At 43.9% G+C, this 25,559-nt stretch overlaps 1 protein-coding gene across 1 annotated transcript in view; it reads left to right on the forward strand.

Moving 5' to 3' along the window:
* LOC121584380 (netrin receptor UNC5C) overlaps positions 1 to 25,559 on the forward strand; it is a 266,651-nt gene that overhangs the window by 198,850 nt on the left and 42,242 nt on the right. The window contains exons 8-10 of the mRNA XM_045225902.1: positions 2,916 to 2,972; positions 15,332 to 15,520; positions 21,933 to 22,280. Coding sequence (XP_045081837.1) covers positions 2,916 to 2,972; positions 15,332 to 15,520; positions 21,933 to 22,280 — 594 coding nt within the window. The remainder of the gene's footprint in view (positions 1 to 2,915; positions 2,973 to 15,331; positions 15,521 to 21,932; positions 22,281 to 25,559) is intronic.

Below are 25,559 nucleotides of genomic sequence, written 5' to 3' on the forward strand. Positions count from 1 at the left end.
CATGAAATTCCACATTTGTTAGACATAAAACCTCTAATGGATTTAACACATTTAAAGGAAATCAAATAAATCCATGCATGTTGTTAGAAAAAGCTTTAGGAAAGCCTAGTGCTATACCTATATCATGATCGTTAGTCTTACCACGCATTTACATGATCACCGTTATTGATGGTCTGTTCATATTTCTTGGAGGCACAGCACTGCTGCCCATAGTTTTAAATGCCCTCATTGGGCTTGTGAGATCCATAGCCGCTGCATTAAGTCCCAGGTAGATGGATGGGGAGTACACTCTGAATATAAAACCCATAACCGTATAGATTCAGCCTCGTTTCCCCCAGATTGATTTTTTTGTGCTTTTAGAGGCCGGTGCCCTGTCTGTGTCTGCACTAATAACAGTTTCCTCCAATATTTAGGAGAAATCCATGAGGCTTAAAAGCCTGCAATGCTTCAAATATGATGCTGAAAGCAATACTTATGTAGACCATATCAACCCGCTCTAATGGGTCCATTCACTTTGCATCTTGACTGGTACTTTAATATGTTTGCATTGGAAATAATAAATCAGTGTTTCTGTTGGATTCTGTTGAATAGTTTGTGTATAGGCTACCCTTAGTATGCCCCTCCCTGTTTCTTACTAAAACATACTTGTCTCTTAATAACTATTCTTATCATTACCTTTTTATTTATTTATCGTGTCCATTTCCTTTAAATTAGACATAACTTAACGCTGGGAGTTCATAAAAATGTGATTTATTTTTTTGGGGCTTGAAAAATGTGAACACTAGTGTAGTAGTGTAGTGCATGATGTTTCTGATAGCGCTGTATAATTGACTTTTCTCCAGTTACTGTACCTACAGGCACTTTCCTGCTTTCTTCCTCTTGCCCATCTAAAGTTTTCCCATTATAAAACCTGAGTAGTTGAAATCCACTTGACCTCCGTCTGCCTCACCTCTAGTATTTTCCTCTCTCGTCCATTTCTCCGTGATTTAAGTAGCTTTTGTTGCTCTGCTCTCAGACAGATGACATTTTCTATCGACTGAGTGGACTAGACATCCAGCACTGTATTAGCATAGAAAACATACATTTTACTCTGTGCCTATTTCACGTTTCCTATGGGTCTGGGTTGGAGTTTATTTCAAATGATTCAGATTGAATAAAACACATTTTAAAGACAACTGTAGTTGTTTAACGCGGCATCATGGCATTGCTTGGTGTGGTAGTACCACACAAAGTAAAAAGTACAGTTAAACCTTTCTTCCGAGTTTCAATACAGCGAAATATGGCCACAACACAGCAAAATGAAAAAGGTTCAGTTAAATACAATTTGGGTTCGTTTAGTGAGTTAGCGTTAGTCTTACCAGTGGGTTAGGGTGAGTGTTACAAGAAGCCATTGGCAGTACATGAAATGATCATGTTTCTCATGTTGACAACATTGATGAGTCCTGATGGCAAGAACTGCAGATTTTAGTGAAGAAATGTTGTTAGGGAGTGGTGCCCTGTAAAAATAAGCTATTTTGTACTGGTCAGAGAAGACTTTAATAGAATAGGTTTGTCTTTTGGGAGCCTGTCTATACAAGAAAGTAAGGTTCCTTAGCCTAGACGCTTTGACAGCAAAGAAGAGCTATACTTTCTACGGTACATTAACAGTTTTTCATAGATATACTATATGTACGGTACACACAGATTTCTGTTTGGTGAGATGACTAGTGGAGACAGAGGATTAGGAGTGGGTGTGGTTTGCAGGAGTGATTTAGCTAGCTACTCTATAGACTGTCTCAGCACTGACGACACTCGTTTGCAATTGAGTAAAGTACAGTAGCATATACAGGCCTCTGTTTCTCATTGGTTTATGCCCTGTGTCTTTTCCCTCTGACTTCAGTCCCTCTATTTCTCATTGGTTTATGCCCTGTGTCTTTTCCCTCTGACTTCAGTCCTTCGCTAGTTGTTATAAACTCCTTTCCCCTTTTTTTGTTTCAACGTCACGGTGTCCATATTAGTCCTGCTGAGATTGAGGATGTCCTAATATGGACACCTTACGTTGTCTTTCATCTTCTCCTCATGTTGCGTTTTTAAAATAGGCAATCTGTTATTACACTCGTCATTCCTCAAGTTCAGTGTCAACATCATTGTCTGTCTACAGTGTGATTGTATTGTGACGTGTGCGTGTGATCTCTCCATAACGTCCTGTACAGTCAAGTCAATGTACCATGTGTCCATAAGGTCTGTGTGTATAACGCCACTCATCTCCACATCTCTCCTGAGCTGATGTTCTAATCTTAAAGGGACATTTCACTTGTTAATAAAAGTTTGTCCGATGTTTTCAGACCTCAGAAGCAGAGTGATGTCAAGATGAAACCCCAGGTCCCACGACACGGTAGCTAATAAGGCTCAATCTCAGATCATTGGAAAAGCACCATCTATATTTCTTTTGTTTTATTTATTGCTTGTCTTTTACATTAATTTGGGGTGCAGGCATATAGCTGGATCTACACAACCAATGTCATGGGACGTGGTTTCATCTTGACGTTAGACTACTGTAGAGGTCTGAAAACATCGGACAAACTTTTTGATTTGAAAGTGTATTGTCCCATTAAGGGTGGCGGTGCAGCAGGGGTGACAGGAGCGTTCTAAATGGCCAAGCTGTACTCTATCAATTATACACTACACTTTAATGAAAGTCTGCGTGCCTGAACAAAGTAGATCACTGACTGTGCTACCGCTGTCACTGCAGTGCAAGGTTTGTATCACAGTGCCATTCATTTCTCATTCAGTTAGGTTTTGAAAGAAGGAAAGACAATATATTAAGGTCTATGTTTACATTTTCAGTGATAGGTGTCCATTTTGATTTTCTTCTTGGTTGCTCTTTTGTTTTGTTCCATTTGGTTTGACTTCCCGCCCCTTCTCTCCCCCTCAAGGTTCATTATATCAGCTGTCCACTGAGCCTAAAGCCGACAGTGATTTGGGATTTTCATGTGAGTTGGTGTATTTTTTGTTTTCCATTCCCCCTCTCTTATTTTGTTGATTGATTTGTGTCCTCTTGATTTCCCCCCTCCCTATGTCATGCCATACCACCTATTCCTTAAGGTTACACACACATCTGTCTTTACAGTGTTCCCCTCCTTGATGATACTCCTAGTGTATCCTCCACTCAGCCCCACTATACTGGTCTGTAGTGTATCCTCCTCCTCCTCCACTCAGCCCCACTATACTGGTCTCTAGTGTATCCTCCTCCTCCTCCACTCAGCCCCACTATACTGGTCTCTAGTGTATCCTCCTCCTCCACTCAGCCCCACTATACTGGTCTCTAGTGTATCCTCCTACTCTTCCTCCACTCAGCCCCACTATACTGGTCTCTAGTGTATCCTCCTCCTCCACTCAGCCCCACTATACTGGTCTCTAGTGTATCCTCCTCCTCCTCCACTCAGCCCCACTATACTGGTCTCTAGTGTATCCTCCTCCTCCTCCACTCAGCCCCACTATACTGGTCTCTAGTGTATCCTCCTCCTCTTCCTCCACTCAGCCCCACTATACTGGTCTCTAGTGTATCCTCCTCCTCCACTCAGCCCCACTATACTGGTCTCTAGTGTATCCTCCTCCTCCTCCTCCAGTCAGCCCCACTATACTGGTCTCTAGTGTATCCTCCTCCTCTTCCTCCACTCAGCCCCACTATACTGGTCTCTAGTGTATCCTCCTCCTCCTCCTCCAGTCAGCCCCACTATACTGGTCTCTAGTGTATCTTCCTCCTCCTCCACTCAGCCCCACTATACTGGTCTCTAGTGTATCCTCCTCCTCCACTCAGCCCCACTATACTGATCTCTAGTGTATCCTCCTCCTCCTCCTCCAGTCAGCCCCACTATACTGGTCTCTAGTGTATCCTCCTCCTCCTCCACTCAGCCCCACTATACTGGTCTCTAGTGTATCCTCCTCCTCTTCCTCCACTCAGCCCCACTATACTGGTCTCTAGTGTATCCTCCTCCTCCTCCAGTCAGCCCCACTATACTGGTCTCTAGTGTATCCTCCTCCTCCTCCTCCAGTCAGCCCCACTATACTGGTCTCTAGTGTATCCTCCTCCTCTTCCTCCACTCAGCCCCACTATACTGGTCTCTAGTGTATCCTCCTCCTCCCCACTCAGCCCCACTATACTGGTCTCTAGTGTATCCTCCTCCTCCTCCACTCAGCCCCACTATACTGGTCTCTAGTGTATCCTCCTCCTCCTCCACTCAGCCCCACTATACTGGTCTCTAGTGTATCCTCCTCCTCCTCCACTCAGCCCCACTATACTGGTCTCTAGTGTATCTTCCTCCTCCTCCACTCAGCCCCACTATACTGGTCTCTAGTGTATCCTCCTCCTCCACTCAGCCCCACTATACTGGTCTCTAGTGTATCCTCTTCCTCCACTCAGCCCCACTATACTGGTCTCTAGTGTATCCTCCTCCTCCACTCAGCCCCACTATACTGGTCTCTAGTGTATCCTCCTCCTCCTCCACTCAGCCCCACTATACTGGTCTGTAGTGTATCCTCCTCCTCCAGTCAGCCCCACTATACTGGTCTCTAGTGTATCCTCCTCTTCCTCAACTCAGCCCCACTATACTGGTCTCTAGTGTATCCTCCTCCTCCTCCAGTCAGCCCCACTATACTGGTCTCTAGTGTATCCTCCTCCTCCTCCACTCAGCCCCACTATACTGGTCTCTAGTGTATCCTCCTCCTCCACTCAGCCCCACTATACTGGTCTCTAGTGTATCCTCCTCCTCCTCCTCCACTCAGCCCCACTATACTGGTCTCTAGTGTATCCTCCTCCTCCAGTCAGCCCCACTATACTGGTCTCTAGTGTATCCTCCTCCTCCACTCAGCCCCACTATACTGGTCTCTAGTGTATCCTCCTCCTCCAGTCAGCCCCACTATACTGGTCTCTAGTGTATCCTCCTCCTCCACTCAGCCCCACTATACTGGTCTCTAGTGTATCCTCCTCCTCCTCCACTCAGCCCCACTATACTGGTCTCTAGTGTATCCTCCTCCTCCTCCACTCAGGCCCACTATACTGGTCTCTAGTGTATCCTCCTCCTCCTCCACTCAGGCCCACTATACTGGTCTCTAGTGTATCTTCCTCCTCCTCCACTCAGGCCCACTATACTGGTCTCTAGTGTATCCTCCTCCTCCTCCACTCAGGCCCACTATACTGGTCTCGTATCTTCCTCTCCTCTCAGCCCACTATACTGGTCTCTAGTGTATCCTCCTCCTCCAGTCAGCCCCACTATACTGGTCTCTAGTGTATCTTCCTCCTCCACTCAGCCCCACTATACTGGTCTCTAGTGTATCCTCCTCCTCCTCCACTCAGCCCCACTATACTGGTCTCTAGTGTATCCTCCTCCTCCTCCACTCAGGCCCACTATACTGGTCTCTAGTGTATCCTCCTCCTCCACTCAGCCCCACTATACTGGTCTCTAGTGTATCCTCCTCCTCCATTCAGCCCCACTATACTGGTCTCTAGTGTATCCTCCTCCTCCTCCACTCAGGCCCACTATACTGGTCTCTAGTGTATCCTCCTCCTCCACTCAGCCCCACTATACTGGTCTCTAGTGTATCCTCCTCCTCCACTCAGCCCCACTATACTGGTCTCTAGTGTATCCTCCTCCTCCTCCTCCAGTCAGCCCCACTATACTGGTCTCTAGTGTATCCTCCTCCTCCTCCAGTCAGCCCCACTATACTGGTCTCTAGTGTATCCTCCTCCTCCTCCACTCAGCCCCACTATACTGGTCTCTAGTGTATCCTCCTCCTCCTCCAGTCAGCCCCACTATACTGGTCTCTAGTGTATCCTCCTCCTCCTCCAGTCAGCCCCACTATACTGGTCTCTAGTGTATCCTCCTCCTCCAGTCAGCCCCACTATACTGGTCTCTAGTGTATCCTCCTCCTCCAGTCAGCCCCACTATACTGGTCTCTAGTGTATCCTCCTCCTCCAGTCAGCCCCACTATACTGGTTTCTAGTGTATCCTCCTCCTCCACTCAGCCCCACTATACTGGTCTCTAGTGTATCCTCCTCCTCCTCCTCCAGTCAGCCCCACTATACTGGTCTCTAGTGTATCTTCCTCCTCCTCCTCCACTCAGGCCCACTATACTGGTCTCTAGTGTATCCTCCTCCTCCTCCAGTCAGCCCCACTATACTGGTCTCTAGTGTATCCTCCTCCTCCTCCAGTCAGCCCCACTATACTGGTCTCTAGTGTATCCTCCTCCTCCACTCAGCCCCACTATACTGGTCTCTAGTGTATCCTCCTCCTCCTCCACTCAGCCCCACTATACTGGTCTCTAGTGTATCCTCCTCCTCCTCCAGTCAGCCCCACTATACTGGTCTCTAGTGTATCCTCCTCCTCCAGTCAGCCCCACTATACTGGTCTCTAGTGTATCCTCCTCCTCCTCCAGTCAGCCCCACTATACTGGTCTCTAGTGTATCCTCCTCCTCCTCCTCCAGTCAGCCACACTATACTGGTCTCTAGTGTATCCTCCTCCTCCACTCAGCCCCACTATACTGGTCTCTAGTGTATCCTCCTCCTCCACTCAGCCCCACTATACTGGTCTCTAGTGTATCCTCCTCCTCCTCCTCCAGTCAGCCACACTATACTGGTCTCTAGTGTATCCTCCTCCTCCTCCACTCAGCCCCACTATACTGGTCTCTAGTGTATCCTCCTCCTCCACTCAGCCCCACTATACTGGTCTCTAGTGTATCCTCCTCCTCCTCCACTCAGCCCCACTATACTGGTATCTAGTGTATCCTCCTCCTCCTCCACTTAGCCCCACTATACTGGTCTCTAGTGTATCCTCCTCCTCCTCCAGTCAGCCCCACTATACTGGTCTCTAGTGTATCCTCCTCCTCCACTCAGCCCCACTATACTGGTCTCTAGTGTATCCTCCTCCTCCTCCACTCAGCCCCACTATACTGGTCTCTAGTGTATCCTCCTCCTCCACTCAGCCCCACTATACTGGTCTCTAGTGTATCCTCCTCCTCCTCCAGTCAGCCCCACTATACTGGTCTCTAGTGTATCCTCCTCCTCCTCCAGTCAGCCCCACTATACTGGTCTCTAGTGTATCCTCCTCCTCCTCCACTCAGCCCCACTATACTGGTCTCTAGTGTCAGAGAGGTTCCAGTGTCTCTGTGGTTTTACAGCCTCCTCATCTCGATGTGAGAGAGAGTTTTACTGAGGACTCTATCTCTCACACTCCTTGAGCTATGAGCTTAGAAATTAAACATAATAATCATTCTCAGGATTTCATTGCCAGATAATTTGTTCTGTGCTCATTTTCTTTTCATGTTCAAAGACATCTATTAATCTTAGTTATACATTCTGATGCTGGCGTTTTGGGCTCCTAGTGTTCTCATCACAGCGGGGAGATATATGTGAAATAACTGTAGGGAGGTGGAGAGGTTGTGGGAGGGGATTGTACTATAGGAAGAAATGTTCCATATCTTTATTCTAGCACTCCCACTATAGGTTATTTAGGTATTGGTGTCATGAAGTCGCTCTGGATAAGAGCGTCTGCTAAATGACTAAAAATGTAAATGTAATGAAGGAAATATGTCACACTGTATATTACATAATAGTATAAAGTAAAACAGTATTTAAGTTATAATTACACATTTTATGTAACATGTACAGTAACATGAACCACAATACAGTAACATGTACCGCAATACAGTAACATGTGCCGTAATACAGTAACATGTACCGTAATACAGTAACCTGTACCACAATACAGTAACCTGTACCACAATACAGTAACATGTGCCGTAATACAGTAACATGTACCGTAATACAGTAACATGTACCACAATACAGTAACATGTACCGTAATACAGTAACATGTACCGCAATACAGTAACATGTACCGTAATACAGTAACATGTACCGCAATACAGTAACCTGTACCGCAATACAGTAACCTGTACCGCAATACAGTAACATGTACCGTAATACAGTAACCTGTACCGCAATACAGTAACATGTACCGTAATACAGTAACATGTACCGCAATACAGTAACATGTACCGCAATACAGTAACCTGTACCACAATACAGTAACCTGTACCGTAATACAGTAACATGAACCGTAATACAGTAACATGTACCGTAATACAGTAACATGTACCGCAATACAGTAACATGTACCGCAATACAGTAACCTGTACCACAATACAGTAACCTGTACCGTAATACAGTAACATGTGCCGTAATACAGTAACATGTACAGTAACGTACTGTAATACGGTATTTAAGAAGTCAAGGATGTATCCCCTCACTATTTGTTCAGTAACCCATCAAGACCTAGGCTACAGTAGAAACTAGATAAACTAGTTTAGCGAGCCTTACTCTAAACCTGGTTTAAAGGAAATTCATGTATGAGAAGAAGTTCACGGTGCTCGTTCACGCTACTCGTTCGGTGGGTAAGTGAATGCTCCTACCATTGTCTCTCCCAAGCATCTTTGACCGGTGTTTTGATTTTTCAGAAGAGATTAGCAATTATTTGTATTTTTCTATTTCTTACTAGCACTGATTTCAGAAATAGCTGCTCTTTTTGGAGGACAGTTTTCCTGTCAGTTACTGTGATGTGGTTGTCTTACCTACCTTAGCTGAATGCACTGACCGTAAGAATGTCCAAAAATGACTCAAATGTAAATATTATATTTCTTTGTAAAATCTTGGATAACAGGATGTCATACTCACAGTAGGGAACAGGCGAAAGGAGCTAGTGTCAGAGATGGGTGGTCCTCTGTAGCTCAGCTGGTAGAGCACGGCGCTTGTAACGCCAAGGTAGTGGGTTCGATCCCCGGGACCACCCATACACAAAATAAATAAATATGTATGCACGCATGACTGTAAGTCGCTTTGGATAAAAGCGTCTGCTAAATGGCATATTATATTATTATTATATTATGGGAGCTAGATGTTATTAGGGGTGTCAGATGGGAGCTTGATGTTGCTAGGTGTGTCAGATAGGAGCTTGATGTTGCTAGGGGTCAGAGATGGGAGCTTGATGTTGCTATAGGTGTCAGAGATGGGACCTAGATGTTACTAGGGGTGTCAGATGGGAGCTAATTGTTGCTATAGTTGTTGGAGATGGGAGCTAGATGTTACTAGGGGTGTCAGATGGGAGCTAGATGTTGCTAGGGGTGTGCTGGTGCCCTCCATTTCACCCTCATTCACTCCTCATTATTCAGTGACCCACATGAAAGTATTTGCTTTTCCTCTGGTATCAATGCTCGGATTAGCCAATGGTGATTACCCTGACTGAAGACAGAACTCTCTCTCCCTCCATCTTGTTTAGCTACCTACGTCCACTTTAGAGCTAGTCTGGATGCTGATCAGGTACTTGCAGCTAGCTGCATTAGCCTCCCCTGTCTCAATCTGCCTAGCGGGACAGAAAGAAAAGTCCAGAAATCAATAGAGGGGGGCTTGAGACCCAGAGCCGTTGATTTTGTGGCGTGTATGTGCTACCCCCAGGGGCAGCAGAGGTTGCCAGGTAATCAGACCTTGCTACCCTCAGCCCCACTGGCTGTGCATAAGCCATCTGCATATTGTCTTAATTAGAGGCTAGGCTTGGTCGATGGGATCAATCTGATCTCCTGACTCGTTCATGAGTGTTTCCGTCCCTCCCCCCTGCATGCACAAAGCCTGACCTTTGTGTGCACGCAGGCGTGCGTGCATGTAGTGGGTCTAGCTCCCAGCTACTGTCAGAAGAAACGTTGAAGATGGAGCGTCCCCCCTCACACATGATTGATCAACCCAGTCAGTGGGATATTGTTTGTCTACTGGACTGTCTCTTCAGTCAACCATGTTTCTGAAACGGCAAAAAAATTGAAAATTCATGATTGAGAGGAGATGGATGTTTCATCCAGATCCAATTTAGAGGAGAACCCAGTGGACTACTGTTGACACGCCACATGTGATCAGGTCTGGGAGACGTTGATGGTTGTGGCCGTATAGGACAGTTGCTGAAGGGTGGGGTCAGTTTAGTAACTCCCCCACTGATGGTGAAGGTTAGGATTGTGGGAGGGGAAGCTGATCCTAGATCTGTACCTAGGGGAAGTGTAGCAGGGGGTCAGAGGTTTCTGCCTGGTGCAGAGGCTGCAGTAGAGGGAGTAGTAAGAACTTTAATAAAGTTATAATGCTGCTAATGCTGGCATATCTGACACCAGAGATAAAGGAACAGTGTGTAGAGAATATAGCCCAGGCTGTTACAACATGATATAGTATATGTAGGGCATATAGCCCAGGCTATCCCAACAGGATATAGTATATGTAGGGCATATAGCCCAGGCTATCCTAACATGATATAGTATATGTAGGGCATATAGCCCAGGCTATCCCAACAGGATATATTATATGTAGGGCATATAGCCCAGGCTATCACAACATTATATAGTATACAGTGGGGGAAAAAAGTATTTAGTCAGCCACCAATTGTGAAAGTTCTCCCACTTAAAAAGATGAGAGAGGCCTGTAATTTTCATCATAGGTACACGTCAACTATGACAGACAAAATTAGAAAAAAAAATCCAGAAAATCACATTGTAGGATTTTTAATGAATTTATTTGCAAATTATGGTGGAAAATAAGTATTTGGTCAATAACAAAAGTTTCTCAATACATTTTATATACCCTTTGTTGACAATGACACAGGTCAAACGTTTTCTGTAAGTCTTCACAAGGTTTTCACACACTGTTGCTGGTTTTTTGGCCCATTCCTCCATGCAGATCTCCTCTAGAGCAGTGATGTTTTGGGGCTGTCGCTGGGCAACACGGACTTTCAACTCCCTCCAAAGATTTTCTATGGGGTTGAGATCTGGAGACTGGCTAGGCCACTCCAGGACCTTGAAATGCTTCTTACGAAGCCACTCCTTCGTTGCCCGGGCGGTGTGTTTGGGATCATTGTCATGCTGAAAGACCCAGCCACCTTTCATCTTCAATGCCCTTGCTGATGGAAGGAGGTTTTCACTCAAAATCTCACGATACATGGCCCCATTCATTCTTTCCTTTACATGGATCAGTCGTCCTGGTCCCTTTGCAGAAAAACAGCCCCAAAGCATGATGTTTCCACCCCATGCTTCACAGTAGGTATGGTGTTCTTTGGATGCAACTCAGCATTTTTTGAGTTTTTACCAAAAAGTTCTATTTTGGTTTCATCTGACCATATGACATTCTCCCAATCCTCTTCTGGATCATCCAAATGCACTCTAGCAAACTTCAGACGGGCCTGGACATGTACTGGCTTAAGCAGGGGGACACGTCTGGCACTGCAGGATTTGAGTCCCTGGCGGCGTAGTGTGTTACTGATGGTAGGCTTTGTTACTTTGGTCCCAGCTCTCTGTAGGTCATTCACTAGGTCCCCACGTGTGGTTCTGGGATTTTTGCTCACCGTTCTTGTGATCATTTTGACTCCACGGGGTAAGATGTTGCGTGGAGCCCCAGATCGAGGGAGATTATCAGTGGTCTTGTATGTCTTCCATTTCCTAATAATTGCTCCCACAGTTGATTTCTTAAAACCAAGCTGCTTACCTATTGCAGATTCAGTCTTCCCAGCCTGGTGCAGGTCTACAATTTTGTTTCTGGTGTCCTTTGACAGCTCTTTGGTCTTGGCCATAGTGGAGTTTGGAGTGTGACTGTTTGAGGTTGAGGACAGGTGTCTTTTATACTGATAACAAGTTCAAACAGGTGCCATTAATACAGGTAACGAGTGGAGGACAGATGAGCCTCTTAAAGAAGAAGTTACAGGTCTGTGAGAGCCAGAAATCTTGCTTGTTTGTAGGTGACCAAATACTTATTTTCCACCATAATTTGCAAATAAATTCATTAAAAATCCTACAATGTGATTTTCTGGATTTCTTTTTCTCAATTTGTCTGTCATAGTTGACGTGTACCTATGATGAAAATTACAGGCCTCTCTCATCTTTTTAAATGGGAGAACTTGCACAATTGGTGGCTGACTAAATACTTTTTTTCCCCACTGTATGTAGGGCATATAGCCCAGGCTATCACAACATTATATAGTATATAATAATATAATAATAATAATGTAGGGCATATAGCCCAGGCTATCACAACATGATATAGTATATGTAGGGCATATAGCCCAGGCTATCACAACATTATATAGTATATAATAAAATAATAATAATGTAGGGCATATAGCCCAGGCTATCACAACATGATATAGTATATGTAGGGCATATAGCCCAGGCTATCCTAACAGGATATAGTATATGTAGGGCATATAGCCCAGGCTATCCTAACATGATATAGTATATGTAGGGCATATAGCCCAGGCTATCACAACATGATATAGTATATGTAGGGCATATAGCCCAGGCTATCCTAACATGATATAGTATATGTAGGGCATATAGCCCAGGCTATCACAACATGATATATTATATGTAGGGCATATAGCCCAGGCTATCCTAACAGGATATAGTATATGTAGGGAATATAGCCCAGGCTATCACAACATGATATAGTATATGTAGGGAATATAGCCCAGGTTATCACAACATGATATAGTATATGTAGGGAATATAGCCCAGGCTATCACAACAGGATATAGTATATGTAGGGCATATAGCCCAGGCTATCACAACATGATATAGTATATGTAGGGCATATAGCCCAGGCTATCACAACATGATATAGTATATGTAGGGCATATAGCCCAGGCTATCACAACAGGATATAGTATATGTAGGGCATATAGCCCAGGCTATCCCAACAGGATATAATATATGTAGGGAAAATAGCCCAGGCTATCACAACATTATATAGTATATGTAGGGAATATAGCCCAGGCTATCACATCATTATATAGTGTATGTACCTTGACATTTAATTGCTACATTTACTATCAATATAGCATTAAAATTAGTTTTCCAGATTTGTATTTTGCCTATTATTTTTCATGATGTGAATATTGGGTCGCGACTCAGACAACCTGGTTCAATTTGGGTCCCGAGGCAAAACCAGTTGAGAACCACTGCACTCAACTGGGAACTATTGTTGTCACTTTGAGGTTAAGAATTGAACAGACTAAGGAGCCGTTATGATGTAAGAGATCATCTGTTATGTGATAGGTGGTACAGTTAGTGTCTCTCTGCTCTTCTTCCTGTTCATGGTTGACATTCTACGTGAGATCTGTGGTACAGATCTAGGATCAGCTTCCCCTTCCCCAAACCTTACCTTAGCCATTAGTGGGGGAAATGCAAAACTGACCCAAGATCCATGTTCAGGGGCAACTTCCCCGTACACCCCATAATGGTTCCAGGTCATGAAGATGACAGCCATAGTAGAGGGCAATTCTACCAGTGGGAACAAATGTGGTTTATATCTCCCTCTAGTGGCAGGAGGTTATCATTGCCCCTTGTGTAAATCTGAGTGGGAATTTTAAGATCTATGATCTGGATTATTGTCAATATTGTGACGAAATCCTGCCTGTATGACAGATTTGACTTTATGATTGAGTTTTTCTTATTTCCTTTCTTCATCCCTCTAACTGCTGACTAAATCTAGCCCTGCTGAATACGCCATAGCTGAGGCAAGTGGCATAACTAAACGTGTTTGAAATGTCACTTGTACTAGACTGTTTCCTCCTTGATGATGTGTAGGAGCTCAGCCATGTATTCTGGTCCTGTTCTCCACTGAGCCCTTTGAATTATTTTAGCCCCCCATTTAGCAGCACAGTCAACCCATCAATAAAAACTTTATGGGTCTGCCTCGGGTTTGATATAAAAAATGTCACTTTTGAAATGTTCAGGCTTATTAAAGGTGCTACATTTACTTATCCGCCAGTGTTGTGATTGGCTGTGATATTCACCTATTGACTTCTCGCGCGGAGCGGCATCTGTCAAAATGGGAAAGCTGTTTTGAGTTTGTCGCTGTGTTATCTAGTGGAAGGGGCCAATGTAGAAATCCCTCGGTCATTTCCTGGTTGCTAAAATTCTACACTGTTCGCTCAATTTCAGTTTATGTGAGAGAACAAGCACTGAATAGAGTAGGGAATCATTTTACCATGTATGAGAAGAAGTTCACGGTGCTCGTTCACGCTACTCGTTCAGTGGGTAAGTGAATGCTCCTACAATGTCTCTCCCAAGCATCTTTTACCGGTGTTTTGATTTACTGCCCTGCATACTGCTAGGAGCAACTTGCGAGTTGGTGATTTCCCGCTCGTTTAGTAAAGTGCAGCCAGGATCCATAGAGCGAGTAAGTCCTCTGCCTTCTCTCTGTTTATCGTACTGGTGCATGTGACATCAAGTCTGTGTTGCTTGTGTGTGTTTGCCATTTCACTGGCAGAGCTTGTTTTCAGGAGGCGGGGTGTGGGTTGTTTGCGAACTCATTTTAGCTCACAACAAGCTTGTAGCATGGCTAATGCCAGACAGAAAAATGCTGCAAAGATCAATGTCGAAGAGGAATAAAAGGGTTGATGATCTGTTTAAGGATGTAATGGAATTTAAACAGTTTGGTGTTTACACAGTCAGAGGTGGAGGAGCTAAAGGGCATGAATGTCACCAGCCAGACTGCATTCAAAACCACAACACTTGACAAGCACTCTTCCAGAGGAAACTACCTCGAAAACCAATTGAGGCGCAATAACGTTTTAATCGATGGAATTGAGGACACAAAGACTGAAACTTGGCATGACACAGAAGTCAAGGCCAAGAAACTTCTGGCAGATCAACTCAAACTGGACCCTAAACTCACGGAGATGGAGAGGTTGTATAGGAATGGCTCTTTCTTCCATTGACATTGATTTTGAGATATGAAGACTTTTATTACAAATTAAATGAAAATTGTTCCACGAAGATGTGATTATGAAAATCATAACTGGCACGCAGATCAGTATAAATGGTAGGATAACTTGGCACTCCAAATGGATTAGGTTGCCAACCGCTGGCGTAGCCTATTACAGGCAACTTCAGGAGCGTAATGGCAGAATGTGTGGAAGCCAGCAGCAGCGGGAGGAGGGAGGAGGGTCGGGAACAGGTTTCATTCTTCTGGTTAGGCTATATATATATCTCTGGCTCCCTCTCTTTATTCATTTGTGTGTCTTCATTTTTTAATTGCAGTGCATAAAGCATCAGGCAAAGTAGCCTACATATAGTTGATTTTATTCAAACATCTATATATGGGAAAATACACGTTTTAAAATGTTGATCAATCAATTGGAACAGACGACACTCGGTCGACCCAAGTTTTTTCTTTTTTGTCGGGGCAGCCCTAGTTCAGCCTTAAAGTATTAATCAGGTTTAATTCTAACCAGGTTCTCACTGTGTCCCTCCCTCTCTGTGTCTCTGTCACAGCGGCCCCCAGCACAGAAAACATGGCTCTCTACGTAGGCATCGTCATCGCTGTCATCATGTGTCTGGTCATCTCTGTCATCGTGGCGCTCTTCGTCTACCGGAAAACCCACCGCGACTTTGACTCTGACATCGACTCGTCAGCCCTTAACGGAGGCTTCCAGTCGGTCAATATAAAGACAGCACGCTCAGGTGAGTAGGATGTGGGGCGGTGACTTGGTTCTAGCTTAGCCTGGGTACCAGACCTGTTTGTTCCATCATTCCAGTCCTTGCCACTCCTTGCCATATGCCAGGAGTGGAAGGATGGCACAAACAGGTCTGGTACCCAGGCTAGTTCTATCTGTGCTCTTATCGTTGCATCTTCAGACAATGGTTCAGTTTGGGATGTCTTTCCGGTAGCACTTTATTTCATGACATATATATTACACATATTTACTAAGAAATTACATAATAAATATGGGTAATCCATACTATTTCATTTCTTAGTAAATATGGGTAATCTATACTAAGAAATGACATGGTATATATTACCCATATTTACTAAGAAATGACATGGTATAGATTACCCATATTTACTAAGAAATGACATGGTCTAGATTACCCATATTTACTAAGAAATGACATGGTATAGATTACCCATATTTACTAAGAAATGACATGGTATAGATTACCCATATTTACTAAGAAATGACATGGTATAGATTACCCATATTTACTAAGAAATGACATGGTATAGATTACCCATATTTACTAAGAAATGACATGGTATAGATTACCCATATTTACTAGGAAATGACATGGTATAGATTACCCATATTTACTAAGAAATGACATGGTATAGATTACCCATATTTACTAAGAAATGACATGGTATAGATTACCCATATTTACTAGGAAATGACATGGTATAGATTACCCATATTTACTAAGAAATGACATGGTATAGATTACCCATATTTACTAAGAAATGACATGGTATAGATTACCCATATCTACTAAGAAATGACATGGTATAGATTACCCATATTTACTAAGAAATGACATGGTATAGATTACCCATATCTACTAAGAAATGACATGGTATAGATTACCCATATCTACTAAGAAATGACATGGTATAGATTACCCATATCTACTAAGAAATGACATGGTATAGATTACCCATATCTACTAGGAAATGACATGGTATAGATTACCCATATCTACTAAGAAATGACATGGTATAGATTACCCATATCTACTAAGAAATGACATGGTATAGATTACCCATATTTACTAGGAAATGACATGGTATAGATTACCCATATCTACTAGGAAATGACATGGTATAGATTACCCATATTTACTAAGAAATGACATGGTATAGATTACCCATATCTACTAAGAAATGACATGGTATAGATTACCCATATCTACTAGGAAATGACATGGTATAGATTACCCATATCTACTAAGAAATGACATGGTATAGATTACCCATATTTACTAGGAAATGACATGGTATAGATTACCCATATCTACTAAGAAATGACATGGTATAGATTACCCATATTTACTAGGAAATGACATGGTATAGATTACCCATATCTACTAAGAAATGACATGGTATAGATTACCCATATTTACTAGGAAATGACATGGTATAGATTACCCATATCTACTAAGAAATGACATGGTACAGATTACCCATATTTACTAGGAAATGACATGGTATAGATTACCCATATTTACTAGGAAATGACATGGTATAGATTACCCATATCTACTAGGAAATGACATGGTATAGATTACCCATATTTACTAAGAAATGACATGGTATAGATTACCCATATTTACTAGGAAATGACATGGTATAGATTACCCATATCTACTAAGAAATGACATGGTATAGATTACCCATATTTACTAGGAAATGACATGGTATAGATTACCCATATCTACTAAGAAATGACATAGTATAGATTACCCATATCTACTAGGAAATGACATAGTAATATAAATGGTTATTACACTGCAGTGATGTAGTTAAGTCACTAAACCTCCAGTCCGAGTCGAGTTCCAAGTCCCTAGTGTTCGAGTGAGTCCTTTATACTCAAGTCACGAGCTACTTTTCATTAGTATTGTAAAGCAAACTAGATAATACAGCTATGTAACATTTGCTGCTGCAGCTAAATTAGTAGGTTGAATAATGCAAAATAGGTAGATTTTCTGACAAAGTCATAACCGGTCGAGTCCATGTCCGAATCACCACTGGTCCGAGTCGGCGTCGTGAAAATCTTGACTTGAGTCTGAGTCAAGTCTGAGTCCTGGACTCGAGTATTACAACACTGTATAAATTACTATTGGGGGGGATTCATTAAACCAACACCACCAAGCACCATTTGGTACTAGGTAGTTACCAAGTGTGTACAGATGTTTTTGAAGCCAACATGTCCTATTAGAAACCGGGTAGAGACTAGTGGAGACAGTAAAATAAAGTGCTACAATTCTTCGTACAGGGGGATATGCAGTAACACAGTGTCTTTCAGTATGTTAATAAGATTATGAATTGCTAGTTACAGTTGAAGTCAGAAGTTTACATACACTTAGGTTAGAGTCATTAAAACTCGTTTTTCAACCACTCCACACATTTCTTGTTAACAAACTATAGTTTTGGCAAGTCGGTTAGGACATCTACTTTGTCCATGACACAAGTAATTTTTCCAACAATTGTTTACAGACAGATTATTTCACTTATAATTCACTGTATCACAATTCCAGTGGGTCAGAAGTTTACATACACTAAGTTGACTGTGCCTTTAAACAGCTTGGAAAATTCCAGAAAATGATGTCATGGCTTTAGAAGCTTCTGATAGGCTAATTGACATCATTTGAGTCAATTGGAGGTGTACCTGTGGATGTATTTCAAGGCCTACCTTCAAACTCAGTGTCTCTTTGCTTGACATCATGGGTAAATGAAAATCAGCCAAGACCTCAGAAAACAAATTGTAGACCTCCACAAGTCTGGTTCATCCTTGGGAGCAATTTCCAAACACCTGAAGGTACCACATTCATCTGTACAAACAATAGTACGCAAGTATAAACACTATGGGACCACACAGCCGTCATACCACTCAGGAGGAGACGCATTCTGTCTCCTAGAGATGAACGTACTTTGGTGCGAAAAGTGCAAATAAATCCTAGAACAACAGCAAAGGACCTTGTGAAGATGCTGGAGGAAACAGGTACAAAAGTATCTACTGTATATCCACAGTAAAACGAGTCCTTATCGACATAACCTGAAAGGCCGCTCAGCAAGGAAGAAGCTACTGCTCCAAAACCGCCATAAAAAAGCCAGACTACGGTTTGCAACTGCACATGGGGACAAAGATTGTACTTTTTGGAGAAATGTCCTCTGGTCTGATTAAACAAAAATAAAACTGTTTGGCCATAATGACCATTGTTATGTTTGGAGGAAAAAGGGGGTTTCTTGCAAGCCAAAGAACACCATTCCAACCGTGAAGCACGGGGGTGGCAGCATCATGCTGTGGGGGTGCTTTGCTGCAGGAGGGACTGGTGCACTTCACAAAATAGATGGCATCATGAGGAAGGAAAATTATGTGGATATATTGAAACAACATCTCAAGACATCAGTCAGGAAGTTAAAGCTTGGTCGCAAATGGGTCTTCCAAATGGACAGTGACCCCAAGCATACTTCCAAAGTTGTGGCAAAATGGCTTAAGGACAACAAAATCAAGGTATTGGAGTGGCCATCACAAAGCCCTGACCTCAATCCTATAGAACATTTGTAGAACTGAAAAAGCGTGTGCGAGCAAGGAGGCCTACAAACCTGATTCCGTTACACCAGCTCTGTCAGGAGGAATGGGCCAACATTCACCCAACTTATTGTGGGAAGCTTGTGGAAGGCTACCCGACAGGTTTGCCCCAAGTTAAACAATTTAAAGGCAATGCTACCAAATACTAATTGAGTGTATGTAAACTTCTGACCCACTGGGAATGTGATGAAAGAAATAAAAGCTGAAATAAAGCATTCTCTCTACTATAATTCTGACATTTCACATTCTTAAAATAAAGTGGTGATCCTAACTGACCTAAGACAGGGAATTTTTACTAGGATTACATGTCAGGAATTGTGAAAAAATGAGTTTAAATGTATTTGACTAAGGTGTATGTAAACTTCCGACTTCAACTGTAACTGCTTATTTAATCTAGATATACACTAATGTAACCATAATTAATATCCATGATTTAATCATGGCCGTAGTAATTCTCTTAGTTAGCTATTTTTTGTATAATAGCCTCCCGGAGAAAGTATAATACTTCCTTCTCCTCCTATCATGGCTTTCTGTTTCACTGATAACATCAAGATGTTTCCCTCTCCAGTCCAGATACTCAACATTAGTCATTCCTGATAGACTTTCCTCTTTCCTTCCATCCTGTGGAGGGATGGTACAGACCATAGAAAAATGCCCCAAAGCACCTCAGACCACAGTCATTTCCTCTGTGGGGGTATAGTCAATATGGCCGCCGCACCGGTCCACCCACCATATAGCATCAACTTGAAAGGTAATGTCCATTCTAGTAATTATATTTCCATGGTAGACTGCCTGATGCTCCAGTACTGTAGCTATGTCACAACCATCCAAGTTTTCCTCTGCCATTGCACCTGTTAGGTACAGACAACACACGATAACACCAGACCTCACCGATACAGACAACTCACGATAACACCAGACCTCACCGATACAGACAACTCACGATAACACCAGACCTCACCGGTACAGACAACTCACGATAGCACCAGACCTCACCGATACAGACAACTCACGATAACACCAGACCTCACCGGTACAGACAACTCACGATAACACCAGACCTCACCGGTACAGACAACTCACGATAACACCAGACCTCACCGGTACAGACAACTCACGATAACACCAGACCTCACCGGTACAGACAACTCACGATAACACCAGACCTCAACAGTAGTGACCTTCATCATCAGCGTGACAGGCAATTCTCATTAGATCAGGGTTGAAAAGATGTCGGAGACCAACCGTGCAGCTTTGTGTTATTAATCCTATACTCTCCCTCACCCCCCCACTGGTCCTAAAGGTGGCCTTTACGTCTAGACAGAAGCTTCTGTAGTCCACCGCTGTGAACGTTCCCTGCTGGTTGCCTGCCTGGTCTCTTACTGAGAGAGGGGAAGACAGAGGCCGGATTAACATTCAAATCAGGGTGTGAATGAAAAACGGAGGTCTAAGATGGAATGCAATTTGGTCGGCAGCGCATTGTGTGTGTGTGTGTGTGTGTCTGAGTGCCGGGTGACATTTCATCAGCAGACCATCAGGATGTCAATCCGGTGGTGAAGGCTCGTCTCAGGTTAATATTAATAAAGAATTCAGTTTCCTCCTTCCTCCTCCATCACGCACTTGGCGGTCTGTTGCCTGTTAATTACATTTCACTGGGGGAGAATTGGTGGAAAGATGAGCTGGCTGGAGGAGTACACAGACAGAGTGAAGGTGAAGGAGGGAGGGAGGGACGGTGAGGGATCGGGGTGCGAGGTTTCACAAACAAACTAAAGTAGTGGACGAGCTCCCACTGTGAATAGGAACAGGATTATCAGCCTTTGTGTCCCAAATGGCACCCTATTCCCGATGTAGTGCACTACTTTTCACCAGGGCCCAGAGGGAAGCAGTGCACTACAAAGGGAATATGTTTCCATTTGGTATGCAGAAAGCGTCTTGTCAGTAAGATGATGGATGGATGGAGGGATGGATGGAACCATACACTAACACTCAGACAAAGGAGTTGATGCTTAACGTATGTTCAGTGATTTATGATATCATACCTGGGCTCTAATGCTTTCAGCGTTTTCATCAAGTCTGTCTGTAGTGCCTCATGGGCGCTGTTTGTACCTTTTGGGACTATGCCTAGCTCAATGGAACCAATGGAAATCTCGTTCAAGAGTAGCTATAGTATTGGAATGAAAACAACTACTATGTTGAACCTGCAGGTCTGTTTCATATACTGCACCATAGATGACGTAGAAGGAGATAGAAGATGGAGGCTCTGGTTTAATCAACGGTGTAGGATGAAGTTGCCCCTAGACGCTGATCTTAGGTCAGTTTTGCATTTTCCCCACTAATGGTTAATGTTAGGATTAGTGGAGAGGAAGCTGATCCTAGATCTGTACCTAGGGGAAACTTCAACCCAGAGCGTAATCAGCTGCTACATTCAGAGCAGGTGTGTCTGTTGTGGCATGCTAACGAGTTGATTAGCAATCAGTGTTAATGTTCAGACCAAGTGTCTCCTGTATAGAAAACGCCTCGTACAATAACTCTTGTAATGTAATGGAACTGAGTCATTTGACCCATTTGGTTTGACATTGTATTGTGTGATTAGACATTTTGAGACAATAATTCCTAAATATAAACCTATGGTACATACTTCCTGATGCAGTCTGCTCTTGATCAACCAGGTTATTATTGTGAAGATAATTTGTTCTTGATTTACATGGCTAAATAAACAAATTTGTTAAATATTAATTTGGAATTTTACAAAACGTATGACCCAATCATCGCTGACCTCTGACCCACAGCTGACTTGCTCACCGCTCCCCCGGACCTGACCAACGCTGCAGCCATGTACCGTGGGCCCGTCTATGCCCTCCACGACATGTCCGACAAGATCCCCATGACCAACTCGCCCCTCCTGGACCCCCTGCCCAACCTGAAGATCAAGGTGTACAACTCCTCCGGCCTGGTCACTCCATCGGAAGACCTGTCTGACTTTTCCTCCAAGCTGTCCCCTAAGGTCACCCAGTCCCTGCTGGACAGTGAGACCGTGAACCTGCGTAGCCAGAGCCTGGCTCGGACCCGAGACCCCTCCTGCACCGCCGCAGGCTCTTTCAACTCCCAGGGAGGACACCTCATTGTGCCCAACTCAGGTACTCAATCAGCCCTGTTTCAAGTTTTGATTGTCACGTGCACTAGTACAGTGAAATGCCTTTCTTGCTCTTTCCCAACAATGCAGTAATCAATATCAGTAGTAATAATATCAGTAGTACTATAAAACATTAATAAAAAAGTAAAGTAGAACAAAGACACACGAGAAATAGAAATAAGAAGAACACTAGAAAGTCAGTAGCTATATACAGGGACAGATCCAGGGTCAGTAGCTATATACAGGGACAGTTCCAGGGTCAGTAGATATATATACAGGGTCGGTTCCAGGGTCAGTAGCTATATGCAGGGTCGGTTCCAGGGTCAGTAGCTATATACAGGGTCGGTTCCAGGGTCAGTAGATATATATACAGGGTCGGTTCCAGGGTCAGTAGCTATTTGCAGGGTCGGTTCCAGGATCAGTAGCTATATGCAGGGTCGGTTCCAGGGTCAGTAGATATATACAGGGTCGGTTTCAGGATCAGTAGCTATATACAGGGTCGGTTCCAGGGTCAGTAGATATATACAGGGTCGGTTCCAGGGTCAGTAGATATATACAGGGTCGGTTCCAGGGTCAGTAGCTATATACAGGGTCGGTTCCAGGGTCAGTAGATATATATACAGGGTCGGTTCCAGGGTCAGTAGCTATTTGCAGGGTCGGTTCCAGGATCAGTAGCTATATGCAGGGTCGGTTCCAGGGTCAGTAGATATATACAGGGTCGGTTTCAGGATCAGTAGCTATATACAGGGTCGGTTCCAGGGTCAGTAGATATATACAGGGTCGGTTCCAGGGTCAGTAGATATATATACAGGGTCGGGTCCAGGGTCAGTAGCTATATACAGGGTCGGTTCCAGGGTCAGTAGCTATATACAGGGTCGGTTCCAGGGTCAGTGCCAATACCATATTTACAATGTGCAGGGATACTGGTGTGTTGGGGTTAGATATGTATAGGGGTCAGGTGACTAGGTATCAGGATATATGATCACTTAACTGTTCATGTAAAAAGTTGATTTACAGACAACCAGCGTAAAGCTCAGAGTAAGCATAACAGAAGCCCAGTGGTACTGTCATTAGACCAGCCCAGCCCAGTGGTACTGTCATTAGACCAGCCCAGTGGTACTGTCATTAGACCAGCCCAGCCCAGTGGTACTGTCATTAGACCAGCCCAGTGGTACTGTCATTAGACCAGCCCAGTGGTACTGTCATTAGACCAGCCCAGTGGTACTGTCATTAGACCAGCCCAGCCCAGTGGTACTGTCATTAGACCAGCCCAGCCCAGTGGTACTGCCATTAGACCAGCCCAGCCCAGTGGTACTGTCATTAGACCAGCCCAGTGGTACTGTCATTAGACCAGCCCAGTGGTACTGTCATTAGACCAGCCCAGTGGTACTGTCATTAGACCAGCCCAGCCCAGTGGTACTGTCATTAGACCAGCCCAGCCCAGTGGTACTGTCATTAGACCAGCCCAGCCCAGTGGTACTGTCATTAGACCAGCCCAGCCCAGTGGTACTGCCATTAGACCAGCCCAGCCCAGTGGTACTGTCATTAGACCAGCCCAGTGGTACTGTCATTAGACCAGCCCAGCCCAGTGGTACTGCCATTAGACCAGCCCAGCCCAGTGGTACTGTCATTAGACCAGCCCAGTGGTACTGTCATTAGACCAGCCCAGTGGTACTGTCATTAGACCAGCCCAGTGGTACTGTCATTAGACCAGCCCAGTGGTACTGTCATTAGACCAGCCCAGCCCAGTGGTACTGTCATTAGACCAGCCCAGTGGTACTGTCATTAGACCAGCCCAGTGGTACTGTCATTAGACCAGCCCAGTGGTACTGTCATTAGACCAGCCCAGCCCAGTGGTACTGTCATTAGACCAGCCCAGCCCAGTGGTACTGTCATTAGACCAGCCCAGTGGTACTGTCATTAGACCAGCCCAGTGGTACTGTCATTAGACCAGCCCAGTGGTACTGTCATTAGACCAGCCCAGTGGTACTGTCATTAGACCAGCCCAGGACAGCTCAGCCCAGCCCAGTGGTACTTTCATTAGACCAGCCCAGGACAGCTCAGCCCAGGACAGCTCAGCCCAGGACAGCTCAGCCCAGGACAGCTCAGCTCAGCCCAGTGGTACTGTCATTTCTCTTAGCCCAATACTAATGACTGATAAACAGGTGGATGTGTAGAGACCAGCCCAGGACAGCTCAGCCCAGGACAGCTCAGCTCAGCCCAGGACAGCTCAGCCCAGGACAGCTCAGCTCAGCCCAGGACAGCTCAGCTCAGCCCAGTGGTACTGTCATTTCTCTTAGCCCAATACTAATGACTGATAAACAGGTGGATGTGTAGAGACCAGCCCAGGACAGCTCAGCTCAGCCCAGGACAGTTTGGTCCCAAAGTGTCAATCAGGCATTATTATTATTATTATTATTATTATTATTATTATTATTATTATTATTATTATTATTATTATTATTCAAGTACTGTAAATTAAACTTCTATTATAGACCTTCTAATGGACCTGGTTTAGGACTCACTATGAATATGTGATTCTATGTCCTCCACATCAAAGAGCTTCAGTGTATAAAGTCCTCTGAGACTCTTGGCCGCCACCCTGCCATCATGCCACCCTCCCATCATGCCACCGTCCCATCATGCCACCCTCCCAGTGCCTATTTTCTCTCATCAGGGACACTCTCTAACTCTTAGATAACCAGTTGAGATACCACTTAACAGTTCATTGACAGTATTTCAGTACTGTATTGAATTGACAGTTTGTTGATAGTGTAGAGCTTGCCAGTTTGCGGTCCTAAAACCCAGAAATAAGTTACCTCTGGTTTGTTCAGCCGGGAAAAATGAATGGGGAATAAGGTCTGAGGTTAACATAGGCTTAGGAGATCTTATACATTTTGCTCTGAGATAATTGCAGTCAGTTAACATTACCTTTATGAATTATGAAGCATTTATGTTTTGTTCTGAGCTAATAGCAGTCAGTTAACATTACCTTTATGAATTATGAAGCTTTTATGTTTTGTTCTGAGATAATAGCAGTCAGTTAACATGACCTTTATGAATTATGAAGCTTTTATGTTTTGTTCTGAGATAATAGCAGTCAGTTAACATGACCTTTATGAATTATGAAGCTTTTATGTTTTGTTCTGAGATAATAGCAGTCAGTTAACATGACCTTTATGAATTATGAAGCTTTTATGTTTTGTTCTGAGATAATAGCAGTCAGTTAACATGACCTTTATGAATTATGAAGTCTTTATGTTTTGTTCTGAGATAATAGCAG

This window comes from Coregonus clupeaformis, chromosome 16 (genome assembly GCF_020615455.1).
Source record: "Coregonus clupeaformis isolate EN_2021a chromosome 16, ASM2061545v1, whole genome shotgun sequence".
In the NCBI taxonomy this organism is placed as follows: domain Eukaryota; kingdom Metazoa; phylum Chordata; class Actinopteri; order Salmoniformes; family Salmonidae; genus Coregonus; species Coregonus clupeaformis.